The sequence below is a fragment of the Emys orbicularis genome, chromosome 2 (genome assembly GCF_028017835.1).
Source record: "Emys orbicularis isolate rEmyOrb1 chromosome 2, rEmyOrb1.hap1, whole genome shotgun sequence".
In the NCBI taxonomy this organism is placed as follows: Eukaryota; Metazoa; Chordata; order Testudines; family Emydidae; genus Emys; species Emys orbicularis.
The window spans coordinates 186169065-186188128 of record NC_088684.1 but is presented as its reverse complement, the minus strand read 5'-3'; the positions used below and the strand labels follow the sequence as shown (position 1 = coordinate 186188128).

Below are 19064 nucleotides of genomic sequence, written 5' to 3'. Positions count from 1 at the left end.
TTAAAAATAGTCACTGAGTGAATGTGAAGACAGCAACTGACCCTTAAATGTTCTGGGAGCTTTTGGAAGGTAATTATGTAATGTGGGAAAACTGTGCCATAAAAAACACAGAAATAGCTATCATGGTGATTCAGAAAGCGGGGTGAGGGGAAGGTGAGAGGGAAGGGGAGGCTTGCACTTATCTCTGAATTCTGTGAAACAGAAATCTCCATTCGGAGAACAAATGCAACAAATGACCAACCTTTTTGAACTCAGTGTCATTCTTCGTATTATGTAACAAGGAAGTGACTTCTGTTTGGGCAAAAATCATCACTTTGTGGTGAAACATGGGAATGACTCTGCCTTGAACTTTACTAATACTTCAATATTCAGTAATAATGAGTAATTAGCAGAGCAGCTTATGTATTACAAAACATATTTGCTGAAATAACATTTTATTTGACACTTCATTTAGAATTCTTCTCTCCTCTCTTCCCCCCTCAAAAAGAAGAAAGCCCTGACCTAGCTACTATTGGAAGAGTAGGTGGTTATAAAAGCCAATCAGTGTACATCTGAGGGGGCAGACAGTCTCTCTACTGTGTAAGCTTCTACATCGTTAGCAGATGAGGCTGTGATATAGAATCAAATTTAGATGGACACTTACATGTGTAGGAAAAAGGTATTTCTTCTGTATGACTGTGTGTCATTTTGCTTTCAGTTCCACTTATGTATAACGCTTGCTGTGCAACCTATATATGCTGAAGAAAAGGGAAGTTAAATTAGGGCTGCCAATCACAGTGTGATCAGTATTGAAGATTCTGCAGGAAAAATATATGATCAAATCTTGCTTGATTAATTAACCTTGAGTTTTTTGCTAGTTTACCATTATATACAATATTCGGATGCATTAAAATTACTTCTCTTTTCTTTCTTTGCAGTGTATGATTTACACTTCGCAACTGTAGGATGCTGCCTGAGTGATTTATCTCTTTTCTTCCTAATTAGCCTTAAAAAAAATTATCCAGAAAACATGTGTTTCCAGGAGGTATTGATAGATTTTTTTCTCCTCTTCTGCTCCCGTCAAGTCAGATATGTTGTGATCCAGGAATGTTATGTTAAATGAGTGGGGTGCAAGAGTGTTACAGGAATAGTATACGGACATATTAGGACTATCTCTATTGCAAACCTTTAGATGGGGAGGTTAGGTAAGGAAGAAAAGCCTCATTAAAATCATTTAAAGATGAGTGTATGTGTTTGGAACGTGACAGCCAGCAGGAGACAGACGAGGTCATTGATGCTGAATGGGCATCAGCTTGTAATATACTTCAGAGCCTTGGAGGTGAATCTCGGCATTTAATAGACTTCTCAAGCTCCTTTGTTTCCTTATGGAACAAAAATGCAAGGAACGAGAAAGAGACAGCTGGATTGTGATATGCTAAGCTGTAAAGAGCTTCAAAAAGGTTACTTGTTTTGATAAGATTTTCTGGTGGCTTTGCAGAGAGATTTTTAATTTTCTCCCCCTCCTTCTCCCAAAAAAGGCCTGGCTTTCATAAAACATTTTTTTTTTATTAAACATCAGAAGTGTTATCACATCTCTTGAATCCAGAATTGAGTGGAGAAACATGTTACTGTGGAACTTCAGTCAAACCATTGCTTTAACAGCTTTGAAATCAAAGGCTAGGATTATGCTGCCTGATTAACGGCAGGTTTCGGGTACACTTCCCTTTTTGTGTGTGTGCCGGCTTTCAGCTCTCTTGCAAGGAACACTTGATAGCCTCAAGCACTTGAACTCTGGCAGAAATTCCCATATTTTAAACTCAATAGGGAATAGCTAGTTTTTTGCTGACAACATGAAGTACCCTAGAGTATGAAGTTAATCTGATTGTTAGTAGATTCCCGTTGGATGGAATGCAACATTTTTACTTACTGAAAGTTTGAGTGTCATTTAGGTGGGTGGTGCAAAGGCCTCTGGATATAAGGTTTGTGAGCTCTAACTTAAACAATGTATAATCCAGTATTTAAGCATCATGAAAGAATGTACCATAGAGCAAAGGTTCTGCTCTCCATGTGCTGTTCATACCTTGTTGCAAGAAATTTGTTTCAAATTGGGTGTTGCAGCAGTTCATGTTTCCTGGCTCTTGGGAGCCAGTGGATCCCCTAGAAAATGAGGTTTGTCAGTAGATGCTGTTTCATTAAGCTTCCATTCAAAACAATAAACATTGTTACAGGAGAAGGGCAGTGTGTACTGAGAAACCTGAGTACCCTGAAAGGCTCTCATAACAATGCAAAGCAGTGCTATGCATGTGTACATTGAATGCTTTTTCCTGAGTGTAGTGTCTGTTTTAGATAGGTTTCCACTGTACTTAGATTGTCCCACCAGATAGTAATGAATGCATAACTGTCATGTGATGTGTCATCAGATTAAATAGGCTTTGTATACTACCCTATAGAAAAAATATTTTCTCTTCATACCGTACACATTACTTAAGGGTTAATTATAGGTAATTTCTCTTCCTAAACATACACCCTTCAAAGTCATGGCTCTTGCTAGTTTATCCCAGAGGATAGCTTGATTCAGAAACCCACCATGTTTCCTTTGGCAATGGTCTTGAAGGGCGATGGAAGTCACATTTGATTCTCCCAGGTGAGGATCTGGTCAAGCTAAACTGATACCTGGCTGTTCTCATATTGTTACCTGATTCAGAGCCATCCTGTTTGCAGGATGGCTGGGAATGATTAGCAGATACTGAGCCTAAAGAAAATGGTAACAGTGACCAGAAGACTGAATAAAAGAAACAAAACAACCCCACACTATAATAATGACTTAAACTAACAAAAGCAAAGATATTGAGGTGGGTTTACCACAACACCCTCAACTTCTTGCTCCTTTTGCTTAAGTCAGAGTGGAAGTTAGGGTGTAAGTCTTGATTTTGTACCAGTAGTTATACTTAGCATTTATGTGGTGCTTTATATGTTGCAAGCACTCCACAGATATTAGCTAATAAAACTTCACAGTGCCCCTGTGAGGCAGGTAACTAAGGCGTATCCCCATTTTATAGCTGGGAAAGTGAGAGAGAAGCATCAAGCTACTTGGCCCAGGTCATGCAGTGAGTCAGTGGCAGAGCCAAGTTCAGAGTTCAGGACCTCCTGACTCTCACTGCAAGTACTCCACTGCTTGCTTGAATCAGTGCAAATTTGAGCTTTTGTATTTATTTTTCTCTATAAATCTAGGGGATTTTCGAAGTCTCTCTCTTGGGAACTCTCAAGAACAGCGGGTCAGAGCAGGCTTACCATGTTTAAATTTTGCAAAAACTTAAGTGAGAGTAGGATACAGCCCTTATACTCTGAATAATAGTTGGTCCTGAACCTGGGTTCGAAGGGCCGCTGATGCACCCATAATACCACCTGATGGATCTACTAGTGACAGGGGAATTGGGAGCCCTAAGGTCTTATACACCACTAATGGTACTGACCAAAGGGGCCTGATTAGAGGAGCTCCAGCATCCTTGATTGGGCTGGGAACAGTATTTAAGCCAAAAAGAGTCACAAGAAGTTGTCTGTTGAACAAGGTGAATCCTGGCTTGCTGCTGCTACAGACCCTATTGTCTGCTACCTGACTCCTGGTCTCATCCCTGGTTCGTGACTTCGACCCTGCCCTTTTCCAGGCTCCTGCCCCATGCCGTTTTCTGCTCCCTGAGCCCTGTCACCCTGATTTCTGACTACTCCTGCTCCACCCCCCGCTATGGCTCTTTGGCTTTTAACTCAGTGCTATCCCTTGGCTTCAGTGCCTATTTTCTGTCTGACCCTGCCTCCAACTTTTGGCTCTGACACCTGGCTCCTGATTTCAGACCTGTCCATTGGTCTCTGCTTCCTGAACACAAGGCTGACCACCAGGTTAGACTGCCCTTTCCCCAGTCACTGGTACTGGTCTTCCACAGACCCTGACAAAAGAAGCCAAAGACTTCTCAACAAAAATCATACAAAACAGGGCTCCTATCAGAGCTGAATTTGGTTTTCACTCATGGGCACCTTTTCAGAACCTGTCTACCTGTCATGGGGAATGTAGCAGAGTACTGGCCCTTTAAGGGAGTGCGAGCGGCCAGTTACCCCATTCCAGATGTCCAGAGTAACAGAAGCGGTCACTGGGAGAGAGAAAAATAATGCCGGGGACTAATCAGTGTCTGGGAGAAGGAAGGTCTGGGGGCCATCACAGACCACTGTTCATTTAAGGGACCAGAAGCCTTGCAGAGTATGTGAGACAAGGCTCCCCTCTTTCCCAGCCAGTGCAGACAGGTGTTTGGAGTTATTAGACCCACCTGGGTAGGATTAGGGAAGTGTTCAGGCAACTGAGTGAATGACTCAAAAGGAGTCTCCAAGCACAGTTGGGGGGAGCTACTGCATTGAGATGCTGAGGGAAAGAAGCCAGCCAGCACACAGCCCCAGGAAAGAGGGCTCTGCAACCCCTAGATTTTGAGGCGTGAGCTACAGGCTGGGGAGGCGAGGACTGAAAGCAGAACACACAGGCCCCAGGAAGGAGGACTGTGGAACTCCTGAACGTGAGTGGGAGAGTATACAGGCTAGGGAGGCCTGGACTGAGAATGCAGAGGGTGGGCTGTAAAACGAAACTAAAAGGGGAACTGAGTAATCTGAATAAACTGTGAAGAGATGGGGAATATTGTTTCAAAGATTTTGGTTATGACTGGATAGTTCTGGGGAACGCTGAGGGATACGGAGCCAGGATGCCTGCAGGGCCACCTCAGGCCACAAGGGGGCATCTTGTGGTGGTACCTGTCTGCAGGGAACATTTGGAGAAATGGTTTAATAAAAGTACCAGCTTGTCTAGTAATAGACTTTTATTTCTAGAGAGCATGAAGTTACTGAAGTTTTACAATCAAACTAGCTTTGGATTGGGCAATTTGTTTTCTTTCATCATCATTTTATTAGGTTATTATGTACCTCTGTACTTGCGGTAGTTGCCATGCATTAAATGCTGAGTCTCAGTCCAGCCAAGGGGAAGCCAAGTCCCCAGGAGCTCAGCAGAGCCCATTGGTGTGAGATGTTTTATTACAGAAATTTCTAATTTTTCAAAGAATCCTGTAAAGTTTTAGTGAAGGCGTTAAAAGAAGATTATCAGAAATGTAATAGCCTGTGGTAGATATGAAGGACAGGAGCTGGTAGCTTCACTGGCTAGGTGCAGGAGCAATGCTTTGGAAAGAAGCCTGCTCATCCCTACCAATCATTGCTGCTGCGAAGACAGAGGTTGTTTCTTTCCTGGGTATGTCTACATTGCAATCAGAGGTGTGATTGCAGCATGTGTAGATAGATCAAACCTAGGTCAGATACATCTCAGGGGTTCTCAAACTGGGGGTCGGGACCCCTCAGGGGGTTGTGAGGTTATTACATGGGGGGGGGGGGTGTCACGAGCTGTCAGCCTGCACCCCAAACTCTGCTTTGCCTCCAGCATTTATAATGGTGTTACATATATTTAAGTGTTTTTAATGTATAAGGGGGGGGGGTCACACTCAAAGGCTTGCTATATGAAAGGGGTCACCAGTACGAAAGTTTGAGAACCACTGATCTAGCTAGTGTGAGTACCAAGAGCAGTGAAACTACTGCAGCATAGGCTGTAGAACCCCACCTAGGAGCCCGGGTACTTACTCAGGTAGCTAGCCCATGCTGTCGTGGCTTCACTGCTATTGTTACCAGAGCTGGCTGGATTAAAGCCAGCTTGGGTATCTGTACAATTGTTGCAATCACACCCTCCAGTTGCAGTATATACGCTATGTGAATGACTCCAATGCCTGCCTCTGCTGCTACTTAGCTTACGCAAGTGGCAGTATGATGATTTCACAGCTGCCCATTAAGTTCTGAGGAGCAGCAATGAAAGTGACTAGGGTCTTGTAATTTTGCTGCTGCGGGGGAAAGTTTTATGAGCAATAGCGGAGGCACTGGAATTGTGTGACTGCATGCTTAGAAAGACATCATTGCATAGATTTGCATTCAGTTCACATTTGGAGAGTTATTTCACAACACTAAGGGCTAGAAGCTTCATTTTCTTTTTAACATGAAAATTTAAAAGCAGCAGCAATCAATAGTTACAGACCTATTCTCACCTGGGAAAAATTCCTATTCACCACAGTTGAGAGGATTTTTTAATCCGTGGTTTTAGCAAGTCTGTGCTCATTGACTTTAATGAGACTTGTACAGCTGGAATTAATGTAATTCTTTGAAAATTTACAAAGGTGATTTATTATTGTTTATTCTCATTATTTATATTACAGAAGTATTTAGACACTCCAGTCATGATCAAAGCCCCATTGTGTTAGGTGCTGTACAAATACCCTATAAAATAAATTCCCTATCCTAAAGAGCTTACAGTCTAATTAAAAGAAAAGATACAAAGTGGTGAGTGTAGCAAACAATAGAGAGGATGGGGGAGGGAAGATTAGAATAGTAGTAAAAGGAATGCATGGTTACATAGACCACCTATACGCATAATTTGCAGTTTTCAAGTATGTGTTTTAAATTTGTAAATCAATCGAAAATGTTAGTAAATAACAGTGTTTTACATGACAGTAGATTTAAATATCTTTTTGTTTCACTGAAGGCTTTTTGCCATCATTAATATGTCATCATTAATATTGTAGCTGTTATTGTTTGTCCCTCATTTTGAACAGCTTACAAGGAATAAATATGTGCAGAATGATGTATTGTGTGAAGGCATTTGTTAAGTGAACTAGTAAAGGTAATGTTATTTATGTGACATTTCAGTCCATGCATAGAAGAATCCCATAGAGAAGGTTCATTTAAAATCTCTAAATTAAACCAAGACAGTGGAGTTAAAACCCTTTAGTTTTGGGCAATGACCCTTACATTCCTCAGTGCAGAGTATGAGATTTTATGTAACTGATCTATCTCTAATTGGAACAAAGAAAAGTGACCCATACAGATGCTCTTTTGAAAATAATTTCCCATTTAATAAAAGATGTAATATTTATATTGAGCAGAGGTGGAAAAGAAGTGGCCATTACACAGCCTTGGTCTTTTGCTAGAGATTAGACCAATGTTTTGGTCTTTGCCAGGGGAGAGGTATGAAGAACAGTGGTTTCAACTTGAGCTATTTATCAAGATATAGTTTTGAAAAACCAGTCAAGCCAGTAATACAAAGCCAATTTCTTTCAGCTTCTCAGATTATTGGCGAGGAACAACTGATCCACAGTTCCTGTACACTATCAAAATGGCATTAAAATTACTGACTGTATACTTTGGCCAATACTCAAGAAAGTACTAGAGCATGTGCTTATGTCCTTGCCTGAGCTGGGGCCTTTATTCTGAAGTTTAATGTGTCAGGCCCTGTAACCACAGCTCTGTATCTTCCATGATTGTGCGAATGTAGAATTCTACACAATCAATTGCACAATATATCCCTTGCCAAAGAATTGTGCTCCAGTGACTAAGCTTTATTATTTTTGTAATGTTTCTGATCTTCACGGATATGAAGATCAATCTTAAAAATATGAAGTGATCATAAGCCAGTGCTTGTTTTCCACAGGGTGCATATAGTCTGAAACGGTCTAAGGGGTACATTACAATGGGTTATTAATTTTGAAACCTAAATATGACAATTTCATTGTCAACATTTTAGCAGACTAATATACTCTTCCCACAAACGGTCTTGCATGGTAATCTAGGTGCCAGAATCCCCAACTGTGCCCTGCCTGACTGCCAAAATCTCCAGCTTCCCTCTTTCAACTTCTATGATACAATTATGTGCTGTCAATGCAAAAATTGTTTGGCACATTGAAGACTTGGATTGAGAAAACAAATTGAATTTAGTCACAAACTAAATAACACAGGGGCCGCTGCACTCATTCTACTATTCATTTGTATATGTAATTAATTAAAAATCTCCATTTAAAATATTTTAATTGAAGTTGCTGCAGATTTTCCAGTTTGCAACACCAGGGCGTTGTAGAATCAAAGAATCTTGCAGCAGATTTTATGTCCCGCTTATAATGGAGTGCATAAGGCCTTGCTGTTAACTTCAACAAATGTTCTACTACTGACTGCCACTTTGGTTATTCTTTCAGTTGGGACTAATGCCCTAAGATGGCTTTGCTTTTTCACTTGAGTGTTTGTAGTTTTGGACTACTAAGAATTACTAAGGCACACACAGAGCTATCCACAGTTTATTGGATAATGTAGCATGTCCACAGGCCAAAAGTGCTATATGAAATCCTACAATGGACTCTTTTACCCTCACATTGTGTGACATACATTTTATCTAACCCCAGCCAGTTAGATGAAAGGCCATATCAACCGCTCTGGGATCCAAACCAAGGTCCTCTAATGTCAAAGGGCTAATGTTCAGCCCATTGAGCTCTTGCAGCCTTTTAATTTCCTTTGTTTTACCTCAACATAAATTTCAGAGCCCTGAGTGACCAGAATTTTGAACTCTGATCCCCTTGACACACACACACACACAAACCCTCCTAGATAAGTAAAATCAGAAAAAAGGAGAAATGGGAAAGAGTTTCTGTTTTGTCTCCTTAAAGCAGTAATGTTTGAAAAGGGCCAGTCCAGAGCAGTTTAACTTTCGTTCAACAATAAATTTACCCAGTAAATTACATTTGCTCTCCACCTCATCAACCACACCTAAGAAAAAAATCCATCAATAATGAAAAGACTAGTGTCTTAGAGACAAAGCATATGTCATTTTAGGTCTGGTATATTTTATATTTTAAACAGTCTCCAGGAGTAGAATGTACCCAACTTCTCTACATTGTGTGCTCCATGTTCTGCGCCACATATTCCTGGTAATCAGTTAGAACATATAATATCAGGTAATATTCAGTCAGCAATAATCTAATGAAAGAAAGCTGAGAAATAAATCATTGAGGGGAATGTAATAATTAAATAAGCACCTCTCATTCACAAGTAGCTGATCATGAATGTAACAACTAGGTGGAAGGTTGCATCATCTGTCCTGTTAGAATGAAATACATTTTATTTCCTAGCATTTTAACTAGGGGGAAAAAGTCCGGCCACCATTATGCCTTATTTCCTCAGTAAAAGGATATAAGCATTGTAGTCAGATAACATTTAAATACAAATGTAGTTGCACATTTTGTAATTCCCCCCGCTACCCCTCAAAGTATACTGATCCTTTCTGTTAGAGACATGAAGTAAGGGCCGATCCAAAGCTTTTTGAAGTCAACAGAGCTACTTCCACTGATTTCAGTTTGCTTTGGATTGGGCTCTAAATGAGGTCAGTTAATAAAATGTTCTGTAACTTCCCAGTTTTAATGTGTTGGGGTTTTTTTGGATGGGTGTTTGAGGATGTATATCCAAAGTCATGCTACAGATCTAATTTTTGCATTTTGTATACTTTTTGAAGACTATTTAGATTCATAAATGCCCATGAAGCCCAGGATTAGTGTTCCAACAGCAATGTTAACTCTCCCTCCTTGCCCGTATGAAACCTTGGAAATTCAGTGTGGCTTAGGGGAGGCTGTGTACAGGACTGTGATGCAGAAATTCTTGAAATCTAATAGTGGCTTTGCTACTGCCTCACTAAACATCTTGCTTCTGTGGTGTGTTAAGTGGCTCCCAAATGTAGTTTTGTGTACTTGAATAAAAATATAATTTGCAAACTTTGAAGACCTACTTGAGCACTGAAGCAAACATTTTTAATTAAAAATTATATAAAAAGATTATAAACATTTCACATATGTCCATTCCCATCACAGCTGATAATAAAAATATTTGTCTGCAATGTACCCCTTAAAAACTGGTTGCAGTTTAGAAAGTAACTATGGATATTCTACAGTAGTACCTAGCAGTGATCTTTTGTTAGGTCAAGTGATAGAGGCCTGTGTTTTGTGAATTGAAGGACCAAGGTTGTGTTCTTGATAGGGTGCATATTTTTTTAGATGACAAGCTCTTTGTGTTAAGATTGGAACACAGTCGTCTTAAAAGTCCAATTGGATCATCTTTTTAACACACATGCTCAAGGAAAAATCCTCATGCTTTTCAGTATTTAGGGTTATGCCTCATTGACATATAAAATGTATTCAGAAAACTCATTACACTGAGTGAAAACTTTTTGTGAAACTATTGTGTATTCCATTGCATGTTTAAAAATTTCTCTGAATTTATTAGAATACCTATTGGTGCCCATTCTGTGTTCTGGGCACCTATCCCATACATTAAAAATGCACAACATACTACAAATAGATTGCCCATTAACATCTATTAACTCTCCAACCTCAGCTCATACCCTCCAAAATGCATGGGGGGAAAAAGCTGGGCAGATGTCACAACACAACAACCTTAACTTTGCATTACTTAATACTTGATAAAGTAATTGGCCAGATTCTCAGCTGGTGTGAATCAGTGTAGCCCTATTGTAGCAGTAGAGACTCTGGCCCAGTGTGTGTGTTTCCTCTTTTCTTTAAACTATATATGGCATGTTTAAGCCTGATCAATATGTGGTATGTTTTAATTTTAGGAAGTCAAAACTCTTCATTAATAGTGTGATTTTCCCCCCCCACAGCGATAATTTGGGATTCTTCTCCATAAAAAGCTATGAATATATTTATTAAAATCCAAAAACTGTTCAAAATTAATTTTTTACTAGCAAACCACATAGAAAATCCTGGAAACCACATTCATTCTGGATTATTTATTCCCCCCCATCAGTCAAGTTATAGCACTCCCAACTACCCAGAACCCTATTTGGTCAAAACAATTTAAAAAGAAAATTACAAAAGAGAAAATTGTCTGACTATAAAAGCATTCCGTGAGTTTTTTGATGTATGAAATCTCCCACACATCATGGAGGAGCACAAACCTAAGTGGGATAAAGATATAAGAGAACAAGAAAAATTGGAGGCAATCCAGTCCAAGTAGACTACCTGAGATTCTGGATTAGACTGATTCCCAGCTGAATCTATAAAGTATAAAGATATATTAGTAACCTTCTTACAGAAATCTATATGCTGTAATTTAATGGCAACATCTTACCTGTCCGCCTAGAACCCATTACAGTACTTGTGAAGCCAGGAAAATTATGAATGACTGTGCAAACTAGTGGCCAATCTCATTGAAAATGTAAATATGTTTGGCAGTCATGGCAAAAAGTTTGGAAATAAAACTTCCAAACACTATTAATCCCGACCACATTGGATTTATTAAAAATAGATTGCTGTGTAGAAGTAGGCAAAGGAGAACCTGGAGCTGCTGTCATATTAGCATTTAGCAGAGGAAGAGCATGTATGTTTCACATGTTCCTCTGGTGTAACTTCTGACTTCTATATAAGGCATAATTGTTAATAGGATAACATCAAACTCTTTTTGGGTTAGAAAGAACAAAAGGAGGTGCTCTCTTTCCCCCCTCTTGCTCCTCCTTCTACTCTTGAACCACAACTGTGCTGCTGTAATCAGGCAGAGTCCTCAAATACTGACAGTATGTAAACCAGTGTATAACAATGAAATGTTGCTTATCTTCAATCCTAACTATGGATTTTTGAATATATTCTTTATTTAATATATTTATGTATATTTGGAACCCTATTTAATTACAAGTAAAACGGGGGGAAATCTGAGATTTTATCTATTTCCAGAAAATGCTTTACTGTACACTTTGAAAAATGGCACTTCAAATGGCTCCCTTAAACTGAAGCATCAGAGAGCAAGCATTAGTTTATCAGCATTATTAACTTTATTTCCAATGGCTGACATAGTCACGTTGTGCATACAAGGGGAATTCATTGCTATCTCCTGAAGAACTCTGGATTTAAATATATGTTAAGGTAGTTAGTTTGTGCATACGGATTTATTTGAAAATGGAACCCCACACAATCATTTTCAGTGCACTTCTGAAAAGCCATCAATACTATGGTGATGAGGGCAATATAAGAACCTATGTAGAATAGAATAGCAGCCCTGGATTCATTATGAGTGGGTAGGGCAGTTCAGAATTTTGTAAGCACAGACTGGGCTTTGATTTTAATAGTTACAAGCTCCAAGGCAAAAAGAAGGTGAAAGTTTTGAAATCTTCCAAAAGGTGAAGAAAGACATACTTTTCAAAATGACTATCAAGTTAGAAAAAGCTGATATCCCAGCTGTATTTTGGGATTTTAAAGAAAATTTAGGCTGGTATTTGTAAAGGGCCTGGTTTTCAAAGGGAGTTGGGTGTCTTATGCCCTTTAAAGTCCCAGATGTAGCGTACGGATTTAAGTCTTGCTTTCACAAATATATGCATTCAGATGTGATTTGTGGAAGTTAGAGAGGAAGAGCTTGATCATTCCTCTACCAATATTGTCCTGTTAAGTTTTGAGAGTGCAGCATTTAATTTATCCTTTCTCCTTAAAATGTTTCTTTTGTTTTCTCCTTGAAGTACAAATTCTGCCTAGTTATCAGAGCTACAATTCAGTAGTTTGATAGGCTGATAAGAGCGGAGAGAAGTAGCGTGCAAGTAATAAATAGTTATCACCTCCAGAGGAGTGAACGTGTAGAGCTTCCTTTGTTTTGATTTTGATACCTGCCATGGTATACGCCTGCACACCTGGTGGTGGTGAGGTTGTTTTATGTGCATACTGCCCCTCCCATCGATTTGTCCTGGTGATCAGTGGGACCTTTGGGAAAGTTTCTCACTTATCTGAGAACAAAATTCTCACAGATGATGAATGTTGGCAGGTGCTTTGTAGTCTTATTCATTCAAAGGTTAGAAAAGCACAAAAAGTTTATATGGCTATTAAACCACATCACCCCATGGAATGTCCTCTTACATTTTTGTAAGGTGTTTTGTTCTGTTGACATCCCCCACCCTCCCATTGTATAGGCAAGTGTTACGTTAACATGGGGAGAAAATATTAATTGATTTTTTTTTAAGTGATTGTCATTTAGGCTGTACTTATGGGTCTGGGGTGAGATTTCATGCTGTGGCTCTAGAAGGTACAGTCCAGAAGGAAGTGGGGCTATGGTGGCTTTAAGCCACCTTTGTAACCTTTGATCCTGGGCTGTGCTGGAAGCTGAAGAGGCCCCTGGCATAACTTATTCAATCCTGGGGATCGGTTTAAGGGCTTGTCTTACATGGTGGCTTATGTGCTCTACAGGTGTGTGATTCCTAAACGTGTTGCGCATTAATCGGTCTGTTTAGAACCTGCTACTGGTGCACTTTAACATAGTGCTGTTTGAAACAGTACTACATTGAAGTGCACTAGAGAACCTTTAGTGTGCAGGAGCAGAGTCTACCTGGACCAATGAATGTGCAGCACATTAGTGTGCTTTAGACATTACATCTCATCATGTAGACAAGCCCCGAGTTATGGCAGCCTCTTGGAGCTGCCCTAAGGGCCACTGAGATGCCTGGAATCTTGGCAGTGTTGCATGCTACGGACATGCCTTTCCTGACCCCAGCCTTGCTCTCTATGCCAGAGTTTGCAAGAGGACACCTTTATGTCTGTCTCCATCAGTGCCTGCACCGAGAGACTCCACCCCAAATTAGAAATGGGATTTTTAGGGCCCCTCTATGCCACTTCAGACCTTTTACCTGACATAAAGCAGTTGGAGCAGGATGGGGATCTCACCCTGATAGGCCTTCCAACTTGCCCCAATGCTGTTCCTTTTGTGCTGCTTGTTTTGTTCTCTTTTTTACATTGTTAGTATATTTTATGGAAATAACTGGTGTTTACTTGTTTGTTACCTTTTAAAGTTTTAATAGTAAGGCTACCTATGGACCAAAGTTTTAAGAGTGTTACATACACAGTCAGTTCAAGTAGATGCTCTTTTTATGCTATGGCCCAGATCCAGCAAAGCATCGAAACCTGTGAGTAGCTTTAGGCATGTAAATATCAAGATGTATGGGACTACTGATGCATTTAAAGTTGTGCTCATGCTTAAGTGCTTTAATGGATTGGAGTTTATATATATTTTTTTCTTTTGATGACTGGGTGTTTTGGATTTCTCCCAGCCTTGAATTAATACACACTTAGTATTAAGTTAAAGGGTCAGCAGCTCTATTGAATACATACTGTATCAGTTTTCTCTTTTCTTGACCTGTGACTGTCAATGAAAGGATAACAATGCTACTTCATGCTTAGATTACACCTTCTGTCCAAAGGTCTCAAACCAAACGTGAAGAGTTTTCAGGAGTGTTTTCGCCTTCCATGGATTCCAATGAGGGTTGGATGTGCACAGAGGGACATAGTGGGTCAAAGAAGTCATGAAGTAGATACTTGATCATAGAGCAGAAAGTTGGAAGGTCATCCATTATATTTCTTGGCTTCAAAGTATGATGTACACATTGGATAAAATGCTACTTTTCATACTGCTTTAGCCACTTACATATAACCATTAAAAAATCAACATCTCAAGTACTGTATATTGTTCCTACAAAAGGAATACTGTTAATGTGTTATTTGTGGTGCCCCATAAATGTAAGTCTTCATTATTGTATTGAATTCAAATGACCTTCATATTTCATATATGATACTGTCATATCTAATTATATTTTACATTAAGCATTTACTGGAGCTAGTGAACTCAGATTTCACGTTGCTTGAAAGAAAATATTTATGGGAGAAGCCACTTGGTTTGCTTGTAATGTTGTATATTCCTTTTGTTGCTGTTAAAATATACATCTAGTAGAGTATGTTTATTTATCCTGGAATAAACTTCATTTTATCTTCTACAGAAAAATACAGTCTTGTATTTATGGCAATGTTTTTTTCTTGGTACATGATTGTGATAATAAACACTGAGCTTAATTTCTCTATTACATGAACTATTAGGTACAGAAGTTGGAATATTTTTTCTTCACAATCTATTAAACACAAGTATAATAATTAGCAGAAAAGAAAAGGATAACTGTGACAAACCCAGGGTGAGGAAATGTATATAATTAAATAGTAGAAAAGTTCCCGTCTTTAAATGCCAATTGTATTAGTTTCTGAAATTATGTTGTGCTTAACAACCAGGACCCATGCCATGATTTAGCTTTTATTTTACCATAACATAATACTAATACAGCTGTGTGTACAAGTAGGTCTCAAAGTGATTTTAAAAGGGTAATATCATTAGTGAACTGTATGGCATTTACTCAGTCTAACCTCAGAAGAATTAAAAACAGAATTGACAGAGGTCCTCCGATGATGGTGATCCTGTCACTAAACTATCCCAGCTCCTTAGCTAGTTGTTTAAAATGAAGTTATACTCTGAAGTGTAACTCTCTTTGTGGGGGTCCATATTTGTTGTGTCTCAATGACTTACAGGTCAGAGTTAACACAACAAACTTGTACCAGAATCTGACTATTGAACACATCATCATCATCAATTATAAAGATTCTGCAGTCCAGCCTTAGTAGACATTTTTGATGATGATGCATTACCCAGACTGAAATCCATTCACACTTCCATAGCTGTCTTGTGTGGGGAGTTCTGGGAGTTTTGCTTTTGACAGTAAAATAAACAGATACTTTTGATTAATAAAGCATCATTTATGCTTAGTCAGTTTTCTTTAATGCCATTGTGATCTGGAAGTTTACTAGATAGGTGATATTTATATGTTAGAAAGGTTTTTAAAAGAGTCTTTATCCTGAGAAGGGCAGAACTGGGAGGGATACAATGATAAGGAACTGATCAAGAATGTCAGAACTGAGAGAAAAGGAAGAAGACTCCCTTTACTATACCTAATTGCTAACTTACAATATTAGAGGAATCAAGAATGAAATTATTTCCTGGCATTTAAGTGAAAACCAAATAGCAGTATCTCCATGTACTGGTGTCACCAACATGACTGGTAATAATTAACCTGATGACCAGTTTCCCTTTAATCCCAGTGACTGCCTGTAGAATAAGATCATGACAAACAGAAAGGGCAGCTATGGTTTCCTTTCAATAGCAAATTGCCCTTTTGTTTGAAACTTCATCCAATAGGCTAACCACTGATTTGAAGGCGAAAAAGCAATTTGTGTTTAGAAATCCATTTTGTTGGCAGCATTTATTGCCACATTTCAGTTTTTTAATTTTTGGTGATGTGTTTTCTGACCCACTGCGTGGTGAACAGAGAAAGCTTATAAATTCTACAGCTGGCCTGGTTTAAAATGGCATGTTTCAGAGAAAGGAAAGAATAAATCTCCATGATTATCTTGGGCATTCATTACCTGAGTTCACTGTTTGTTTTTTTGTTCTCATGACTATCCTTTCTGTCCGTCTATCTTAAGTACTTGCCTGGCTCCATTAGCGTAGTATCTGAGCACCTCAGTCTTCAACGCGTTTGTCTTCGCCCCATCCTTCTGAGGTAGGGCAGTGCTATTATCTTCGTTTTACAGGTGGTGATCTGTGGCACAGAAAGACTATGTGACATGCCCACGATCACTGAGGAGACCTGTAGTGGAGCAGAGAATTGAACCTCTGACTTCCACATCCCAAGCTAGAATCACCAAACCATCCTGCTCTCTTCATAAGGGAAAGGTCATCCGTTACGTCAAAGTATTAATAATAGTGCAGAAGAAGGAGCATAGAAGACACATTTTTTCACCGTTAGAAGAGCCATCATGCTGGGATACACCATAGTAAGACTACTGTGCAAATCTTGTGCATAGAATCATATGTCAATGAGTGGTACTAAAATGAATATCTCACATTAATTTGCCACTTTTTATCTGAAAGGATCCCAAAGCACTTTGTGAATTAGATATTTCACACAAGTCATTGCACTTTTGTGCTGGAAAAGGGCAGCTGTAGACAGATCACAGGCCATAAAACGCAGAAGGATATTGTGTCCAGTTGAAATTTCAGGAGTAATTTAGGTACACAGATTGTCATTACCAAAATTGGAATTTGTCCAGAAAACGGGTTAATATCCATACTATACAGAATACATGTGAGGGAATAGTATGTTAGTGTTTGGAATTTCAAAAGACCTGCAAATCTAGTAGTCCTAAAAGAGCTTTTATACACCGCTACCTCGATATAACGTGACCCGATATAACACTAATTCAGCTATAACGCGGTAAAACAGTGCTCCGGGGGTGGGGGTGGGGTGGGGCTGCGCATTCTGGTGGATCAAAGCAGGTCCAATATAACGCGGTTTCACCTATAACGCGGTAAGATTTTTTGGCTCCCTAGGACAGCGTTCTATCGAGGTAGAGGTGTATTTTGAAATTTTGTTTTATACCACTGTAAAGAGAGAGCATTTGAAAATTACATTGAAGTGTAATTTAAAGGTTTGATATAAACCGTAAGAAAACATATTATTGTAAGAGTGGCAGTGAATTCTTCAGTTACTAGTACATAAGCAATTCATTCTAACCTCAGTTTTCAGCCACTTGCATAATAATTCTTAATTTTTGCAGGCCTGGCATTTGTCTGAATGTGGATTTTTCTCTGGCAAATTATACTGGGAGAGTGAAAAAATACTTTTTTACTCTTGTTTAAAATAAAATTCACAACTGTTTTGCTGAAACAGCTATGGAATGGAAGTTGAAATATGGCTTGATAGTATTCCTTGTTGAAGAGCAGAGCCACTGTATCGTCTGATGAAAAGTGGTTTTGATCTGATTGAGTTGTGACCCACTGAAAATTGCAATATGTGTATTGGCAGAAGACTTTGCACAGAAATTTCTCACTAAGATGGTAAATTGTGCAGCTAAGGCAGACTGTGTAGTATGTGAGCTTGTGGCTAACTTGTATGCACAGTGGAAAGATTAAGGCTAGAATGTGACCTCGGGTACAGTCCTGAAGAAGTCCTGAGAGTCATTGTGCCCCAAATGCCCTGTTGAGGTACAGTCCCATCCCACCCCTGCTCTTCTATTGCTCCGGAGGCAGTGTGGGGGTGGTGTTGGTGGTAAGGGAATAAGTTACTCTAGGCCTTGAAAGGGTACAACTTACTTCCGGCCTTGCATCTGGCCAGCTATTCTGGCTGTTGAATGGTGTGCGTGTGGGTGTGCAAAGCCAAAGCTCTGCCCACTTCCTGGCCACTTTCTTGGAAGGTAGAGTATCCAGAGATCAGGGGACTATGTTTTAGAGCATACTGAAGATCCACATAAGTCTGTCCAGTTAGTACAGCAGATGCGGGGAGGTGTAGCCTTACTCCTGTGCTGTGTCAGTAAGACAAGGATGCAGCATAGTCCTTAAGGAATGAGGAAGGCCTCCTTAAGCTTGTAGGAAAAATGGTACATTGTATTGATATAGAAATGGCATGTGATCATGTACTTAAAGACTCATCAAAATGCATATGCAGAAGGAATGGACAGAGTAAAGATTGCATATACAACCTTAAATTTAGCATTGTCTTTTTTAATGCTCGACCATAAAAGGCATAGGTACAACATTTCGAATCATGGGGTCTTGCTCCATGATTGGGGTTCCCGGGAACTACAATAACACAAATAATAAATAATATTTTTATGAAGGGGAAAAACCCTGCATCATTGCTTGGAGCTCCTTTAATGTGGTATTTCTAGTGATATTAGATGAGACTAAGCTTTTAGAGAACTCTTTGTGGTTTCAATACTCACATCAAGTTTTCCTCTTTTTTTCCCAGGAGGGGCAAGAAGCACAGTATAATTCTGAGGACGCAGCTCTCAGTGAGAGTCCACGTCTGCATTGGTAAGTGAGGTTCTAAATGACAAAACAGAGAGTACTCTGGGATACGAGTTTGAGGAATATGATGAGATAGGCTTGCTTTCTACAAAGTTAAAATGAATAGGCCATATCTTGCTCACCCTACTTGAAAAAAAAAATACCTCCCACTGATTTCAGTGGGATTGTTGTATGGGTGAAGTGAAGAGCGTTCTACTTTCATTAATAATCAGGGATTTATCTCTAGGAAATATCAAAGTGACTAGGCATTGTGGGTAAGAGCTGACATTACTCAATTTGGACAGCTGTTCCTGGATCCTGATTTGAAACATACCAAGGGATATGTAATAATGTTACTAATATAAAGGTCCCGTATTTTCAGTATTTACAAGTCAAACCTTTTCTTTTGAACTCTGGATACAGGATGGCTGTATCTAAACCTTTAACCACATTTGAGGAATTGACCCAGGAGCAAGCTGGAAAAAGGTTTAATTTCT

The 19064-nt window shown here is 39.3% G+C and overlaps 1 protein-coding gene across 2 annotated transcripts in view; it reads left to right on the top strand.

Annotated features, from left to right (window-relative positions):
• The window catches only part of FHOD3 (formin homology 2 domain containing 3), a 652884-nt gene that overhangs the window by 81692 nt on the left and 552128 nt on the right, over nucleotides 1-19064 (top strand). For both annotated transcript variants that reach the window (XM_065398378.1, XM_065398377.1), the window contains exon 3: nucleotides 18530-18594. In XM_065398378.1, the coding sequence (XP_065254450.1) occupies nucleotides 18530-18594 (65 nt within the window). The remainder of the gene's footprint in view (nucleotides 1-18529; nucleotides 18595-19064) is intronic.